This window comes from Pelobates fuscus, chromosome 2, assembly GCF_036172605.1.
Source record: "Pelobates fuscus isolate aPelFus1 chromosome 2, aPelFus1.pri, whole genome shotgun sequence".
Classification (NCBI taxonomy): domain Eukaryota; kingdom Metazoa; phylum Chordata; class Amphibia; order Anura; family Pelobatidae; genus Pelobates; species Pelobates fuscus.
In genome coordinates this window covers 91,149,000-91,167,805 of record NC_086318.1, presented here as the reverse complement: position 1 = coordinate 91,167,805, position 18,806 = coordinate 91,149,000, and the positions used below count along the sequence as shown (strand labels likewise).

General features: G+C 45.0%; 1 protein-coding gene across 1 annotated transcript in view; it reads left to right on the top strand.

Moving 5' to 3' along the window:
* PXYLP1 (2-phosphoxylose phosphatase 1) overlaps window positions 1–18,806 on the top strand; it is a 91,738-nt gene that overhangs the window by 34,027 nt on the left and 38,905 nt on the right. Inside the window, exon 2 of the mRNA XM_063440991.1 lies at window positions 12,681–12,813. Within this exon, the coding sequence (XP_063297061.1) occupies window positions 12,735–12,813 (79 nt within the window). The 5' untranslated portion in view covers window positions 12,681–12,734. The remainder of the gene's footprint in view (window positions 1–12,680; window positions 12,814–18,806) is intronic.

Below are 18,806 nucleotides of genomic sequence, written 5' to 3'. Positions count from 1 at the left end.
GATCTGCTGTAGCTTGCCAAGAATCGACCGCTGCTGGTTTAACCCTGGAGTGATGTATCCACGGAGTCACTTCGGCCACTTTTATCGCTGTAGGGGTAGACAAAAGAACAACATAAGGACCTCTCCACTTGGTCCCTAACGGTACATTATCCAACTCTTTAATCCACACCTGGTCTCCTGGGTGGTAACTATGAACAGGGGGATAAATATTCACAGGTAATCTATCTTGTACCCATTGCTGTACCTCCTCCATAGTCTTACCCAACTCTACAACCTGCTGCCGAGTAATTCCGTCTCCCAAATGACTCAAATCCCCCCTTAAGTTACCAAGTACGGGAGGTGGACGCCCATACATGATTTCAAAAGGAGAGAGGCCCATCCTTCTGGTAGGTGTACTGCGGATTCGTAACAGAGCTATAGGCAAAAGAACATTCCACTTAAGTTGGGTTTCCTGACACATTTTTGCCAACTGGTTCTTAATAGTTCTATTCATTCTCTCTACCTTACCAGAACTCTGAGGTCTATATGCCGTATGAAGTCTCCACTTTATACCAAGCATATGAGTCAGTTGTTGTAGGCATTGATGAACAAAAGCTGGACCATTGTCCGATCCTATAGAGCAGGGTAGTCCATATCGGGGTATTATTTCTCGTAGCAGGAATCTCACAACTTCTCCTGCTTTCTCTGTACGAGTAGGACATGCTTCTACCCAGCCTGAATAGGTGCACACAACTACTAGTAGGTAGCGATGTCCACCAGATTTAGGCATTACTGTATAGTCAATTTGTAGATCGGACATAGGGAGTCCCCCCATAAACTGAACTCCTGGTGGCTTTACTGGTCCTTGCCTTGCATTATTTTTAGCACACGTCACACATCTTCGTACAATGGCTTGAGTTAAGTTGGACAATCTTGGTATGTAGAAATGTTTTCTGAGAGATTCTTCTGTACTATCTCTCCCAGAATGTGTCCCGTTGTGATAGTTTTGGACAATTTCTACCGCTAGTGATGCTGGGATAACTATTCTCCCATCTTCTAACTGATACCATTTGTTCTCCAAATACTTTCCAGGTTCAGTCTTTAACCACTCCTCTTCTTGAGCTGTATAAACTGGAGTCCATTGAGACAGTGGGGTTGGTATAAGAGCAGCTATATGTTCCACATATTCCTGTCTTCCTGATTCAGCAGCACGCTTAGCTGCATTATCTGCCATCCGGTTTCCTTTGGTTACATCACCATCTCCTCTCAGATGCGCTCGACAATGTATAATACCGACTTCTTTCGGTTCCCATACTGCTTCCAATAGTTGTAGGATTTCAGCTGCGTACTTGATTTCTTTGCCCTCTGAATTCAATAGTCCTCTTTCTTTATACAAAGCTCCGTGGGCATGAGTGGTTAAAAACGCATACTTGGAGTCCGTGTAGATGTTCACTCTTAAACCTTCAGCCAATTGTAACGCTCGTGTCAGTGCTATCAATTCTGCTTTCTGTGCTGATGTTCCTTTTGCCAGTGGCCGAGCTTCTATCACCTTGTCTATCGTTGTTACTGCATATCCTGCATAGCGGATCCCTTCTTTCACGTAACTACTGCCGTCTGTGTAATATTGAACATCAGGGTTCTTGATGGGAAAATCACGAAGATCTGGTCTACTTGAAAATACTTCATCCATCACTTCCAAACAATCATGTTGACTTTCAGTAGGTTGTGGCAAAAGGGTAGCTGGATTTAAGGTATTAACAGTCTCTAAATGCACTCTTGGGTTTTCACACAACATTGCTTGATACTTAGTCATACGGCTATTACTAAACCAATGATTTCCTTTGTAATCCAACAACGTCTGTACTGCATGTGGGACTCGTACATAAAGTTCTTGACCCAGAGTGAGTTTATCGGCTTCAGCTACCAGCAGGGCGGCTGCAGCTACGGCTCTTAGACAAGGTGGAAGTCCGCTGGCCACTGCATCCAGTTGCTTAGACATATAGGCAACAGGTCTTTGCCATGATCCCAAGTACTGTGTCAATACTCCCACAGCCATTCTTCTTTGCTCGTGTACATACAGGTAGAATGGTCATGTGTGATCAGGTAGACCTAATGCTGGGGCACTCATCAAAGCCTTCTTCACATCTTCAAATGCCGTTTGCTGTTCTTGAGTCCATAGGAAGGGGTCGTGTTCTGTACCCTTGATAGCTGCATACAGAGGTTTTGCCAATATCGCGTAACTGGGAATCCATATCCTACAGAAGCCTGCTGCCCCCAAGAACTCTCTCACTTGTCTTCTATTCTTGGTTTTTGGTATTTGGCACACAGCTTCTTTTCTCTCTGGCCCCATTATCCTTTGACCTTCAGAGATATGGAATCCCAGATATTTGACAGTTGGCAGACACAACTGAGCCTTCTTCCTAGACACCTTGTATCCTGCCTTCCAGAGAATGTATAGTAGATCGTGTGTTGCTTGCTGACATATTTCCCTTGTGACTGTGGCTATCAACAAGTCATCTACATATTGTAACAATACACACTCTCCTGGGATGGACTCGAAATCCAGTAGATCTTGACTTAGAGCTGAACCGAACAGAGTAGGTGAATTTTTAAACCCTTGGGGCAGTCTCGTCCAAGTCATCTGGCGTCATGAGCCCGTTACAGCATTTTCCCATTGGAAAGCGAAGATACATTGGCTTTCTGCGGCAATTCGGAGGCAAAAGAAGGCATCTTTGAGGTCTAAGACTGTAAAATAGGTAGCCCCGCCCGGAATTAAAGCAAGCAGGTTATACGGATTGGGCACAACTGGATGTATACTAACAACCGCATCATTGACTGCTCTCAAGTCCTGCACAGGGCGATACTCATCTGTACCGGGCTTTTGAACAGGCAGCAATGGGGTGTTCCAGGGGGAAGTACAGAATTTTAGGATACCATACCGTATGAACTTATCCAGATAAGATTGAATGTTCTTCTTAGCCTTCTGCGGAATGTGATATTGTCATAGGCTCACTGGATAAACCCCAAGTTTTAGTTCGATTTTAATAGGTGGAATATTGCGGGCCAGTCCTGGTGGGTTGTTCTCTGCCCAAACTCCTGGTATGTTGAATAAGGATTCATCACTCCTGGGGTTTTGGCTAGTCAACGCTGTATAAAGTCGCCACTCTTCTTCCTTTGGTATGGATAATGTCATAATACCTGAAGGTCCATTAAACTTTAAGGATGTTGTTCCGTTTGGTAGGAACGTAATCTGCGCTTGTAATTTGGATAGCATATCACGTCCCAGCAATTGGACTGGACATTCAGGCATGTAAAGGAATTGATGTTTTACTACGTGGCCTCCCAATGTACAGAGTCGACTTTTAAGAACCGGTTTTTCAGCACTCCTTCCAGTTGCTCCTATTACGGTAATAGTTCTTCCAGATGGAGGAGCAACTAGGTTAGTCACCACCGAATGTTCAGCACCAGTGTCGATCATGAATGCACTCCTTTTTCCCCCTATTGATACATTGACCATAGGCTCCGCTCGACCAAGGGGGATGGAGCCCGGTCGGTATCAATAGTCTTCCATGACCGTGTCAGCCAATCCTACAAAGTCCCTACTTTCTCTATCGCAGGACCTTTGCGCTGCGGGATAATATCGATCCTCTCTTACACTTCCTCTATTACCATTACTCCCTCCGGGACCTCCTCTACCTCTCGCTCTGCCTCTAGAGTTTCCATAACCTGCCCTGGGTGGATCTCTCTCGTACTGCTCTCTTTTCGGACACTCGCTTCTCCAATGCCCTTCTTCTCTGCAATACGCGCACTGATTCCTACTCAGGGGCTCCCTATTCCACCTACTATCGCCTCTATCTGGGCCCCGTCTATCTACTCCTGCGATCGCTACCGCTAACATATCCGCCTTTTTACGCATCTTGCGCTCTTCCTCTTTCTTACTTTCTGATTCCCTATTCATATATACCTTATTTGCTACCTCCATTAGTTGGGTGATAGACATTCCTGCAAACCCTTCTAACTTCTGTAGCTTGCGCTTAATATCCCCGTAGGCTTGGCTGACAAAGGCAGAGTTTACCATTCGGGAATTCTCGGTGTCTTCCGGATTAAAGGGGGTATACAGGCGGTATGCCTCCAATAATCGGTCATAAAAGACACTGGGCGCTTCATCACTTTTCTGAATCACCTCAACTGTCTTTGACATATTTATGGCTTTCTTCCCTCCGGCTTTCATGCCAGCAATTATAGCATCTCTACAGGCCTTTAGATGACGCATATCTGCGCCATTGACATTCCATTCGGGATCGGTATTAGGATAATGAGTTGCGGCCCATGCTGCTGGATTGGCTTGATTTAAAGTACGAGCTTCTTCCTCTAGCGCTTTAATGGCCGCTTGATTAATCCTAGTCCTCTCCTCATTATTAAACAATGTCATTAGTAATTGCTGGCAATCAGCCCAAGTCGGATTATGCGTCTGAACTATCGAGGTGAACAGGTCGGTCATGGCTTGTGGTTTCTCAGTATACGAGGAATTGTGGGTCTTCCAATTCAAGAGATCGGTAGTCGTGAACGGGACATATACGAAGACTGGGTCAGCATACACCATTTGACCTGTGGCATCAAGATAGGCTGACCCAGGATTCAAACGAAGAGGCATCTGATAATGTTTGGGTTGTTGGGTACCGGTCAGTTGTTGGGTTAGTATAGGGCTACGTGGAGGGGCGTCGGTTAGAGGTTCCGGTCGGGGGGTAGTAAGACATGAGGATGTAGAAGCTTGATTTTGGGGAAGGTTGGTAAATAGAATATTCCGAGCCGGGCTAGAAGAAGCCTGACCGGAAACTTGAAATGGCGCCAAATCGGAATAGATGGACTTAATGGGGGCTGGTGTCGGAAGGGGAGGTTGACTACGGCGGGGGGGGGGATTCTGAACTGGAGGAGGATGGGGACAACGGGCGAGTGGGTGTGGAACTTCCTGTACTTGTATCACTTCCTTCTACAGGGAAGTAAGGGGGCGGCATAGGGATCTCGGACTCAGGGGGCGTGTCCAAAATGGGCTTAACCGTAGTCCTAGTGGACAAACAAGTCCTGGCCACCATGAGGCGACACTGCTCCTCGTGGCATATCCGGATCCATCTTGGCGAGTCGTTTACGGCCTGCCTCCAACAATCAATGTATGGAAACTGTCCGTAAAGTTCAGGCCTACCTGATACAGCCACGTGTACACGCTGTACCAGATTTGGATCCAAACTGCCACGTGGCGGCCATGCCGCGACCAAAGTAGGCCACTCCCTAGTGCACAAAGTGACCAAACGTACAGAAGACATTTTAACCCCAAAATCACATTTTGTAAATCCCTTTTGAAAATTCTTCACCATACAACCTAAGGGATCCAAAATCGTCGACTCCGATGCACCCATACTTAGCAATGGAGCGTCGTTAACAACGAATGCTATACACACACTCTATTCAACAGTCACACCCGTTTCTTCCGGCAACAGCACCACGTGGTACAGTTACCAAGTGAAACATACACAATAACACGATAAAAACACTCAGGGAATTCCCGTACACACACAGCTGTTACACCAGTCACTAAGTAATCAATATTATGCCCTTTGGCGAAACTATACAGTCACCCACGCTATAATTCTCTATATATGAATTACCCGTCTATAACATACCCCAGTAACATCGTCTTTTACAAACAGCAGTTACAGTACGGTTAGTATAGGTCAAAGTACAATTTAAGGTCACAATACAATTATTAGTGGTTATGGTGTTAGACATGCAATAAACGACAATGATTAGTACTTATATACAGTGTCGGTAAATATACAGGGTTATGGTACCGTGCACTATAATACAGCAACACACTATTAACACTCTCGCTAGACGTCTGAGCTCGCGCTATCTAACAAGATATACACTTTACTAACAATCTTTAACACATATACAATCCCAACTAAACTATTGGCCAGTACCTTGATGGACTACCTAAAACTATCTACATCCGTTTTGGTTAGCCACTCTGCCCAAGCACCACATATAGCGAACTAGAGGGCGGAATTTACAACAGAACCCTTTTAGTCTTTCTACTCTATCAATAGTCTAGTGGGTTCCAAATTTACACGCCTTCCCACTTAGCCAAGATAGGTTGAGATCTAGCGGACCGAATTCACACAGACGGCGCTTAGTCTCCCGGTCCCTCCGACCTAGCGAACAATATTGTACACCCTAGAACGCTAGTCTAGACAAGACACCGGTGTCCGGCTAGGGCTATTTACACAGAACCCCGTCTGACTCCAAACCAAATCAAACGGTCTTACTAAAGAGCGTTCAATTGAGCGGTGCGCCTTCGCTCCTTCCCTCCGACAGAGGGGGCAGATTCCATACACAGATTTAAACCCCTTATGGGCCTACCGCACAATCGGTATACCCCTAGTGGGTCCGCCGTCTAAAACAGCGGTCGTCTTACCTCCTCGTTCCTGAACCTGAGTTCACACTCATCGACGGGGACACCCCAGCACTTACTACGTAGAAGCCGATGATCTCCTGGACAACAGACCAGTGGCGCCGAGACGAAGGGAGGTCCACGCAGAAGTTCAGGGGTGCAGCCGTAGAGAATGTGGGCAAAGATAGACCGTCTCACGCCTCTGCTTCTCAGCTACCGTTGAACGATGAGCTTCCCGGCCAATGCACCAAATGATACCGGCATAGGTGCACCCTAAAGCACAAACACACACGCCGCGTGTATATGTATTTTTATATACACATACACACACATACATATACATACATATATAAACATACATACAAACATATATATATATATACAAATACAAATATACGTAGGTGCAGTGTGTGTGATTGTGAGCGGTACAGTGTGTGTGATTGTAAGGGGTACAGTTTGTGTAATTGTGAGGGATTCAGTGTGTGTGGGGTACAGTGTGTATGATTGTGAGGGGTGCACTGTGTGGGCGACAGGGGTTAGGAGGGTGGAGGGGCAGCGACAGGGGTTGGGGGGGTAGAGGGACAGGAGGTGGAGGGTGGAGGGGCAGTGACAGGAGGTAGCGGGGGTAGACGGTTAGTGACAGGGGTTAGGGGGTAGAGGGGTAGTAACAGGAGTTAGGGGGTAGAGGGGTAGTGACAGGGGTTAGGGGGGTAGAGGGGTAGTGACAGGGGTTAGAGGGGTAGTGACAGGGGTTAGAGGGGTAGTGACAGGGGTTAGGGGGGTAGAGGGGTAGTGACAGGGGTTAGAGGGGTAGTGACAGGGGTTAGGGGGTAGAGGGGTAGTGACAGGGGTTAGGGGGGTAGTGACAGGGGTTAGGGGGGTAGTGACAGGTGTTAGGGGGTAGAGGGGTAGTGACAGGGGTTAGAGGGGTAGTGACAGGGGTTAGGGGGGTAGTGACAGGGGTTAGGGGGTAGTGACAGGGGTTGGGGGGGTAGTGACAGGGGTTAGGAGGGGTATGGGGGCAGAGGCAGGGTGGGGGGGCAGTGAGTGACAGGGGACAGAGGGGGGGTTAAATACCTGCCCTGGTGGTCCAGTGGGCGCCCTCTCTCTTCAGTCTGCAGCTCCGCCGGGAGTGAGCTGCAGACCACATGGTGAGTCTCGCGATCTCCAGGCAGAGCGTTGCCGCGGCAACGCTCTGACAGGCTGGAGATTGCGAGACACCTCAGTCTGCAGCTCACTCCCGGCGGAGCTGCAGACTGAGGCCGGATCTCCATCTGGGCAGAGGGACTGGAGGGGCCTCTCACCCGGCGGCATTGTGGGCAAGCCGCCGGGCCCCCTCCTGTGTCGGGTCCTCGGTCATAGACCGAGGACCCGACATGTCAGTCTGCCCAGAGGTAGTGCAGCACGGAGGTGTGATTAGGGTGTGCCCAGGCACACCCGGCACACCCCGTGCGCACGCCTATGGATACCGGAGAAACTGACGGAAGCCAAGCACAGAGAGATGGACACAGGTTTCTTCAGGAAGGAAGAGATTCTTTATTTGGTTCACCGATCGGGACTCAGAGGGACTAATGTCACCAAAATACAGCAAGTTCTGAGCCCCGGACAATAGTGCAGGCTCCTTATATAGGCATATAACTCCTCCCATATTAAGCTCCACCCGCACATTCTCTCGACCAATCAATACAAATAAGAATTAACTTCCTGCTTGACCGCATGGCCTGTCCAGCACAATGGAGGAGGGGAATACTACATCCTGTATTCTTGCACATGCTCCGTACACTACTGATCGTATCTTGCCACGTGCAACTAACTGATCGATACGTCAGCATATGCATGTACACATGCCACGTGGTAATCTCGGCCTACTAAATTTATTTTTACCGAGATTCCACCACAATATTATTTTTGAACCTTTGTCCCTCTAATTTAAGACTATGTCCTCTTGTTGTGGGATTTTTTTCCTCTTTTAAATATAGTCTCTCCTTTACTGTGTTGAGTCGCTTTATGTATTTAAATGTTTCTATCATATCCCCCCGTCTCGTCTTTCCTCCAAGCTATACATGTTAAGATCTTTCCTTGTAAGTTTTATCCTGCAATGAACCAGTTTAGTAGCCCTTCTCTGAACTCTCTCTAAAGCTTCAATATCCTTCTGGAGATATAGTCTCCAGTACTGCATACAATACTCCAAGTGTGGTTTCACCAGTGTTCTGTACAATGGCATGAGCACTTCCCTCTTTCTACTGCTAATACCTCTCCCTATACAACCAAGCATTCTGCTTGCATTTCCAGGTGCTCTATTACATTGTCTGCCTACCTTCAAGTCATCTGAAATAATTACCCCTAAATACCTTTCCTCAGATGTTGAGGTTAGGACTCTATCAAATATTCTGTACTCTGCCCTTGGGTTTTTACGTCCAAGATGCATTATCTTGCATTTATCCACATTAAATGTCAGTGGCCACAACTCTGACCATTTTTCTAGTTTACCTAAATCATTTGCCATTTGGCTTTTCCTTCCTGGAACATCAACCCTGTTACATATCTCCGTTAATCAGCAAAAAGACATGTCTTACCATCAAAACCTTCTGCAATATTACTAATAAAAATATCAGAGAATGGGTCCAAGTACAGATCCCTGAGGTACCCCACTGGTGACAAGCTCATACTCCATTGACTACAACCCTCTGTTTCTTGTCACTCAGCCACTGCCTTACCCATTCAACAATATTGGAATCCAGACTTAAAGATTGCAGTTTATTGATAAGCCTTCTATGTGCAACAGTGTCAAAAGCCTTACTGAAATCTAGGTAAGCAATGTCTACTGCACCACCCTGATCTATTATTTTAGTTACTCAATCAAAAAAATCAATAAGGTTAGTTTGGGATGATCTCCCCGATGTAAACACATGTTGTCTCTGATCTTGAAATCCATGTGATTTTAGATGTTCAACAATGCTATCCTTTAACATGGTTTCCATTACTTTCCCCACTACTGAAGTAAGGCTTACTGGCCTATAGTTGCCTGACTCCTCCCTATTACCTTTCTTGTGAATGGGCACAACATTCGCTAACTTCCAATCTTCTGGGACTACTCCTGTTAACAATGATTGGTTAAATAAATCTATTAATGGTTTTGCTAGTACACCACTAAGCTTTTTTAATAGCTTTGGGTGTATTCCATCAGGTCCCATTGACTTATTTGTCTTTACTTTTGACAGTTGAAATAGAAACTCTTTTTCTGTAAACTCACATGTAACAAATCACTCATTTGTCCTAACTGAGGCTCCTTTCCTTCATTTTCACCTGTAAATACCGAACAAAAATATTCTGTATTTTTTTTAATCTAACTAATCCTTGTTTTACTTTCCTTTTCTCATTTATGTATGTAAAATATTTTTGGTCCCCTTTTTTTTCGTTTATTTTTTATTTTTTACTGACTGTGCTATTTACTGTGCTATGTACCCTATCATTACCACACACACTGACACCCCCTTCACATACACTATCACCATTCCCAAACACTTTCAGACCCCACACACTGCCGCCCCCTACACCCAGCCAAACTTACATAACCCCTCCTAATCCTGTCACTCTCACCCACTGCAACCATACAATGCTTTGCCGCACCTACCCTATTGCATTAACCCCCCCCCATCAACCCTGTCAGACTCACCTTCTCTTGCACTGTCACACTCACCCCCCGACCCTGTCACTCATCCTCTATCAGTCTGTCCAACTCACCCCCTTCACCCTGCCACACTCACCCTATTACATAAACCCTTACAATCCTGTACTCCAACTGTGCAACACTCACCCCAAACCCTGTCACACATAGACAATGACAGATACAGTCATATATACATACACCGGCACTTATGTATACACGACTGCGAGGCTATGTAACCATACCCCTCAATCATGTATAAACGATTGGCATAATTGCTAATTAAATTTGTTTATTGCAAATTAAGTTAGTTTGCATATTATGCCATAACTACAGTCAGAGAGATCATAATGCGGCGGCACAGGGAGCCGCTACACTGCAAGCCTCTGAACGATGAATACAGAGACTAGCTCTCTGTATCCAGCGCTGCAAGCTCGTCCTTAAATACAACAACAGCACCTTATACACACAATGCAACCCCTATTTTTAACTTTAGGTGTTAGTGGGGGCCTCATGTTTGAGTTTCGCCTAAGGCCTCACAAAGTCTAGAGCCGCCACTGCAGTAGGGGAAATGTAGTCCACAAGATATGGAGTACTGAAGGTTGCCTACCTCTGAAAAAGGGCTCAGCATAATTTTAACCCCTTAAGGACTGAGCCAAATGTACACGTTGTGATCAAAACAAAATGTAAACAAAACCTGGCATTTGCGCTATATGTCTGTCCAACCGTAATTCACCTCTTTCATATTAAATGCACCCCCCCCTTATTGTATATCATTTTATTCAGGGGAAACAGGGCTTTCATTTAATATCAAATATTTAGCTATGAAACATAATTTAATATGAAAAAAATGGGAGAAAATAAGAAATGTTGTTATTTTTTTAGTTCTACATGACATTTTAACTGTCAATGTCATAATACTGTTTGCTTTTACTGCAATAAAATATACATATTTGTATTCAGCAAAGTCTCACGTGTAAAACAGTACCCCCTATGTACAGGTTTTATGGTGGTTTGGGAAGTTACAGGGTCAAATATAGCACGTTACATTTGAAATAGAAATTCGCCAGATTGGTTACGTTGCCTTTGGGACTGTATAGTAGCCCAGGAATAAAATTTACACCCATAATGGCATACCATTTGCAACAGTAGACAACCCAAGGTATTGCAAATGGGGTATGTCCAGTCTTTTTTAGTAGCCATTTGGTCACAAACACTGGCCAAAGTCAGCGTTAGTATTTGTCTGTGTGTGAAAAATGCAAAAAATGCCAATTTTGGCCAGTGTTTTATACATACACACACATACACTGTCTAGGTGTATTTTACTATTAATATATATATCATTATATATACATTAATATCAAATTACACGTAGACTGATACTGATTAAATATACATAATCAGGTAATCAGGTAAGTAAAAAAAGAACGGAGGGCGTACTATTACGCCCGGTGGTGTTTAGAGCTGCTTAAAATTGGGCGTAATAGTACGCCCTCCGGTCTTAAGGGGTTAATAGTGTAAACCACTGATATTTAATGGGAAAAATAAAAGTTTATATTAAAAAAAGAGATTGTGACCTTTCTTTTATTAAATGTAAATGTTAAAGGGACTCTCTAGTGCCAGGAAAACAAACAGTTTTCCTGGCACTGCAAGTCCCCTCTCCCTCCCAGCCCCCATCCCAAGTTGCTGAAGGGGTTAAAACCCCTTCAGTGACCTACCTGTATACAGCGCCGATGTCCCTCGGCGCTGGTTCAGGGGCCGATCACGCTCCTCCCTGCGGATGTCATGCAGCGGGGGAGACCTGTTGCGCATGCGTGGCCAGTGGCGGGGGGGGGGGGGGGGGAGACATAATGCATTAGACCTCCCTATAGGAAAGCATTGAATAATGCTTTCAATTCTTTCCTATGGGGATTTCAGCGATGCTGGAGGTCCTCACTGAACGGGGTCAAATGGGTGGGCAGTAACCCATTATTTCATTTTAAGCCCCCTCCCGAGGACATGTGTGGGGGCACAGCTAAAACTCCCTGTTATTTTACAGGCCCCATGGCCATGGGATGTCTTTTGTTGCAGCTGAGCAGTTGCTAGTTTTTCATTACAGTGAGGAGGCTCTGGCTACTTTCTGTTTAGTAGATATGTCCCTTCCAGTGGCATGGTGGGTGGGGGCCTAAGGGAGGCATTATATCTCCCATATACTAATATAATATTTAAGGACTGTAAATATGCTTTTGATGCACATTTATTAGTGGTATTATTTTAGTTAGCTGCCCTATTTATCAAGCTTGAGTGCTTGAATATTGGCTTGCATTAAAGCTGGCCGAAATTTTATGAAAATCTCATTTAAAACCTTGATATTTATATAGAGTTTAATTGAGACCTTCGTTTTGAATGTTCACTATTTGAACTTAAAAATATAATAAAAAAAAAAACTCTTTATTGTATACATTTTTAAAGCACCAAAATCTAGTTTGGACTGTGCAGATGACATTTAATGTGTTTGAACTGTTCTGTTGCATGTTTTCTTTTATTAGTGCATCTAGTCTGAAGGTAATGTGAATAACGTCTACCTTCCTTTTTGTGTATTGATAGACATGCTGAGGTATGAGCATAAAACCATGAAGAGGAAGTAGAAGAAATTGAAGAATGCTTCTCAGAAACCGATTTCTTTTACTGCTGGCCTTAGCTGCTCTCCTGGCCTTTCTCAGCCTCAGTCTGCAATTCTGTAAGTACATTTAGAATGCCATTATCTAATGTTAACAGTGGGATTGTCAGTTAAGACGTACTAAACAATATGCGATTAATACTGAGTGATTAAAACCACCACCTGTATATAAGTAATGTACTCAAATTAACATAAATAAACACTCATCCCTTTGTATGGCACAGGGATGTTCACTTTTAAATGTTGCCATAAAAGTAAAAGTATATACCACCATTGAAATATAATCAAGATATTGGTATAATCAGCACACTCACATGAAGTAGAAAAAGCACACTTCCCAAGTGTCCATATGTTGTATCCAAATCCCTCTGTCTCTCTTTTTTATCCTAATGTTCCTCTTTTCTAGGAGCTCCATATTTTTGGTGTGTCTGACTGTATAAAAGAGCTTCACGGCAATAATTTTGAGAAATATTTCTTTAAACTACAAGATATGTTGTTCTTGTTAGAAATTACATTTTAGTTGTATAAATTATTAGTAAGTCACCTAATATTTCTCAGAATAGCCCTCCCCTGGCCACATCCTCACTCACACCTCAAAAATGGAATTGTCCCTCTTTGTCTATTTGAAATGTTGGGTTTGCTATAATGAATTGGCTCATATCTTGCAGGCGTATGTTACTTTAAGCTGCACACTATTTAATCTTCATGTGTTCAATGTGTGCACTCCAAAATTGCAAACAGGAACAGCTGATGAAATTATAGGTTCAGGACATGAACCTATTTTGAGTAGGTAATTATTATAAACAAAGCTATGAAAAAAACTGTGTTCGCTTTTTTTAAAATCTATTTTACTCATCCGTAATGTTGTATTATGCTTACATATCACAAAAGGGCCATCTCTTTCATTTTATAAAATAATATGTAATATGTATGGGTGTACTTATGTGAAAGTAGAGTAGAACAACAGATAGCAAAAGTTCTAAAAATGCCTCCGTCATGATGTTTTGATTTTCTGAAAAGCCTCAGTATTTAAAGAGTTAATGTATATGGTATATAATTCCCAAACAACCTGCAGAAGGTCTCTCTCAATATACTGTGTTGTGGATGAATTTGACGCAGACTTTTTACCACATGATACTTGGAAAGGGATGGAAGATGTTAAAAAATAAAACCTTACAATAAAATGTAAGTATCCACTTACATGCACTGTAATAAAAGAATTCCCATAGGCAATGTAATTTCAATACATGCAAGGTAAAGAGCAGGCACAGGAAATAATCTTTTCAAATTGGAATCGCTTTTACGCAAAGATTATTGGTGCTGTAGCCTGAAATAAAAAAAAATTGTGTTTGTATGTGAATGTGTGTGCATGTGTATATATTATACACACTATATGTATAAAAGTATTGGGACAAACCTCTTAATGATTGAACTCAGGTGTTTCAATCAGACCCATTGCCACAGGTGTATAAAATCATACCCTAGTTTTGCAATCTGCATTTATTTGTGAAACAAATGGGTCGTTCTGAAGAACTCCGTGAATTCGTGCATGGTACTGTGATGGGATGCCACATTTCAATAAGTGAGTTCGTAAAATTTCATCCCTGCTAGATAATCCACAGTCAACTGTAAGCATTATTATTGGAAAGTGTAAGCATTTATGAACAGCAGCTACTCAGCAATGAAGCGGAAGACCATGTAAAGTCTCAGAGCGAGGTCACCTACTGCTATGGCGCATGGTGCATAAAAGTCGCTAATGCTCTGCTGATTCCATAGCTGACGAGTTCCAAACTTCCACTGACATCAATATCAGCGGGAGCTTCATGGAATGGGTTTCCATGGCAGAGCAGCTGCATACAAGCCTCACATCACCAAGTACAATGCCAAGAGACTGATCAAGTCGAGCAAAGCATGCCACCACTGGACTCTGGAGCAGTGGAAATGTGTTCTGTGGAGTGATGAATGACTCTTCTCTGTTTGGCAGTCTAAAGGGTGAATCTGAGTTTTATCGATGCCAGGAGAACGTTACCTGCTTGACTGCATTGTGCCAACTGTAAAGTTTGGTGGAGGGGAGGGATAATGGTGTGGGGCTGGTTTTCAGGGGTTAGGCTAAACCCCTTATCAGGAAGGCAAATCTTAATTCTTAAGCATACCAATACATTTTGGGCAATTTGAAAAATACAGATTAAAGAACAGCGCACACATACAAATATAGTTTTAAATTTTCTAAGGCTACTTAACATCACCCATCACAGCAAACAAATATGGGGATTCGGGTCCACCATATGGCCATATTGTGTTAAGCCCACCATTACTTCACAGTCCCCCAACAGTTGGTGTAATGGTCAGGTGTCCCAATACTTTTCTCCATATAGTGTGTGTTCAAATTTTTTTGCATACCCTGGCATAAATTGTGAATTTTTGGCATTGATTTTGAAAATATGACTGACCATGCAAAAAAAAAAAAAAAAAAAACATTTGTATTGAAGGATAGTGATCATATAAAGCCATTTATTATCACATAGTTGTTTGGCTCCTTTTAACCCCTTAAGGACACATGACATGTGTGACATGTCATGATTCCCTTTTATTCCAGAAGTTTGGTCCTTAAGGGGTTAAAATCATAATGATAGCAAAAATCACCCAAATGGCCCTGATCAAAAGTTTACATACCCTTGTTACAGACACACAAGGTGACACACACAGGTTAAAATGGCAATTAAAGGTTGATTTCTCACACCTGTGACTTTATTAAATTGCAATTAGTGTAATTAATTGACTATAAATAGTCAATGAGTTTATTAGCTCTCACATGGATGCACTGAGCAGGCTAGATACTGAGCAATGGGGAGCAGAAAAAGAACTGTCAAAAGACCTGCATAACAAGGTAATGGAACTTTATAAAGTTGGAAAAGGATATTAAATGATATCCAAATCCTTGAAAATGCCAGTCAGTACTGTTCAATCACTTATTAAGAAGTGGAAAATTCGGGGATCTCTTGATACCAAGTACAACTGCCAGAAGAATTGTTCAGGATACAAAGAAAAACTCACAGGTAACCTCAGGAGAAATACCGGCTGCTCTGGAAAAAGACGGTGTGGTTGTTTCAAGGAGCACAATAAAACGATACTTGAACACAAATGAGCTGCCAGAAGGAAGCCTTTACTGCACCAATGCCACAAAAAAGCCTGGTTACAATATGCCCGACAATAGCTTGACATGCCTCACAGCTTCTGGCACACTGTAATTTGGAGTAAGAAGACCAAACACAACCACACAACCACAAGCGCTATGTTTGGAGAGGAGTCAACAAGGCCTATAGTGAAAAGAATACCATCCCCACTGTGAAGCATGGTGGTGGCTCACTGATGTTTTGGGGATGTGTGAGCTCTAAAGGCATGGGGAATCTTGTGAAAATTAATGGCAATATAAATACAGCGTGTTATCAGAAAGTTCTTCTGCACGAAGGCTGCACATGGCATGCTCTTGGACTTTCCAGCATGACAATAACTAAGCACGAGGCCAAGTTGACGCTCCAGTGGTTACAGCAGAAAAAAGTGAGTGTTCTGGAGTGGCGATCACAGTCTCCTGACCTTAAAGGACCACTCTAGGCACCCAGACCACTTCAGCTTAATGAAGTGGTCTGGGTGCCAGGTCCAGCTAGGGTTAACCCATTTTTTCATAAACATAGCAGTTTCAGAGAAACTGCTATGTTTATGAATGGGTTAAGCCTTCCCCCTAAGCTGTCTCATTGACAGCCGCTAGAGGCGCTTGCGTGCTTCTCACTGTGATTTTCACAGTGAGAGCACGCCAGCGTCCATAGGAAAGCATTATGAATGCTTTCCTATGTGACTGGCTGAATGCGCGCGCAGCTCTTGCCGCGCGTGCGCATTCAGCCGACGGGGAGGAGAAGAGGCGGATCGGAGGAGGAGAGCAGGAGGTGAGCTCTCCGCCCAGCGCTGGAAAAAGGTAAGATTTAACCCCTTTCCCCTTTCCAGAGCCGGGCGGGAGGGGGTCCCTGAGGGTGGGGGCACCCTCAGGGCACTCTAGTGCCAGGAAAACGAGTATGCTTTCCTGGCACTAGAGTGGTCCTTTAATATCATCGAGATCTCAAACATGCGGTTCATGTAAGACGACCAAAGACTTTGCATGACCTGGAGGCATTTTGCCAAGACGAATGGACAGCTATATCACCTGCAATTAGGGGCCTCATAGACAACTATTACAAAAGACTGCACTCTGTCATTGATGCTAAAGGGGGCAATACCAGGGGCGGGCTGGGCCGGGGGGCAGGGAGGCAATTGCCCCCCAGGCCGCCCGAAATTCTTTTAGGACCGGCCGCGGCGGGCCGGCCCTTTAAATGCTGCAGCCGCCGAACGCTCTGTAAAGAGCGCTCTTGCGGCTGCAGAACAGATTCTCCCCTCCCTCCCCTCCCCTGTAGGTGGCCGAGCTGGTCTCCGGTCCGCGGTCCCGGCCGGAGTGATAGGAAAGTGCACTGAGTGTGCACTTCCTGTCAGTCCGGCCGGGTACAGGAAACAGAAACCCCTGTTCCGCGCGGAACAGGAGTTTCTGTTTCCTGTACCCGGCCGGACTGACAGGAAGGTGCACACTGAGCACCTTCCTGTCACTCCGGCCGGGACCGCGGACCGGAGTGCAGCTCGGCCACCTACAGGGGAGGGGGTAAGAAGAAGGGGGGGAGAGTAAGAAGAGGGGAGGGGGGAAGAGTAAAAAGAGGGGAGGGGGGGAGAGTAAAAAGAGGGGAGGGGGGGAGAGTAAAAAGAGGGGAGGGGGGGAGAGTAAAAAGAGGGGAGGGGGGGAGAGTATAAAGAGGGGAGGGGGGAGAGTAAAAAGAGGGAAGGGGGGAGAGTAAAAAGAGGGGAGGGGGGGAGTAAAAAGAGAGGAGGGGGAGAGTAAAAAGAGGGGAGGGGGAGAGTAAAAAGAGGGGAGGGGGAGAGTAAGAAAAGGGGGGGAGAGTAAGAAGAGGGGAGGGGGGAGAGTAAGAAGAGGGGAGCGGGGGGAAGAGTAAAAAGAGGGGAGGGGGGAGAGTAAAAAGAGGGGAGGGGGGAGAGTAAAAAGAGGGGAGGGGGGAGAGTAAAAAGAGGGGAGGGGGGAGAGTAAAAAGAGGGGAGGGGGGAGAGTATAAAGAGGGGAGGGGGGGAGAGTAAAAAGAGGGGAGGGGGGAGAGTAAAAAGAGGGGAGGGGGGAGAGTAAAAAGAGGGGAGGGGGGAGAGTAAAAAGAGGGGAGGGGGGAGAGTAAAAAGAGGGGGGGGGAGAGTAAGAAAAGGGGAGGGGGAGAGTAAGAAAAGGGGAGGGGGGAGAGTAAGAAGAAGGGGGGAGTAAGAAGAGGGGAGGGGGGAGTAAGAAGAGGGGGGAGTAAGAAGAGGGAAGAGAGGGAGTAAGAAGAGGGGAGGGGGATAATAAGATGGGGGAGTAAGAAGAAGGGGAGATAAGAAAAAGAGGGGGGTAAGAAGAAGAAGGGGGGAGTAAGAACAAGAGTGGGGAGTAATTAGAAGAAGGGGGCAAGAAGAAGAGGGGGGTAAGAAGAAGAAGGGGAGTAAGAAGAAGAAGGGGGAGTAAGAAGAAGAGGGGGGAGTAAGAAGAAGGGGGGGTAAGAAGAAGAAGGGGGGGTAAGAAGAAGAAGGGGGGGTAAGAAGAAGAAGGAAGGGGTAAGAAGAAGAAGGAGGGTAAGAAGAAGGGGGAGTAATAAGAAGAAGGGGGTAAGAAGAACAAGGGGGGAGTAAGAAGAAGAGGGGGGAGTAAAAAGAAGAAGGGGGTAAGAAGAAGAAGGGGGGTAAGAAGAAGAAGGGGGGTAAGAAGAAGAAGGGGGGTAAGAAGAAGAAGGAAGGGGTAAGAAGAAGGAGGAGGGTAAGAAGAAGGGGGAGTAATAAGAAGAAGGGGGTAAGAAGAACAAGGGGGGGAGTAAGAAGAACACAGGGAGGAGGGGGGTAAGAAGAACACGGGGGGTGAGAACACACAGAGGGAGGAGTGAGAACACACAGCGGGAGGAGTGAGAAGAACACAGGGAGGGTGGAGGGGGGATGAGAAGAGCACA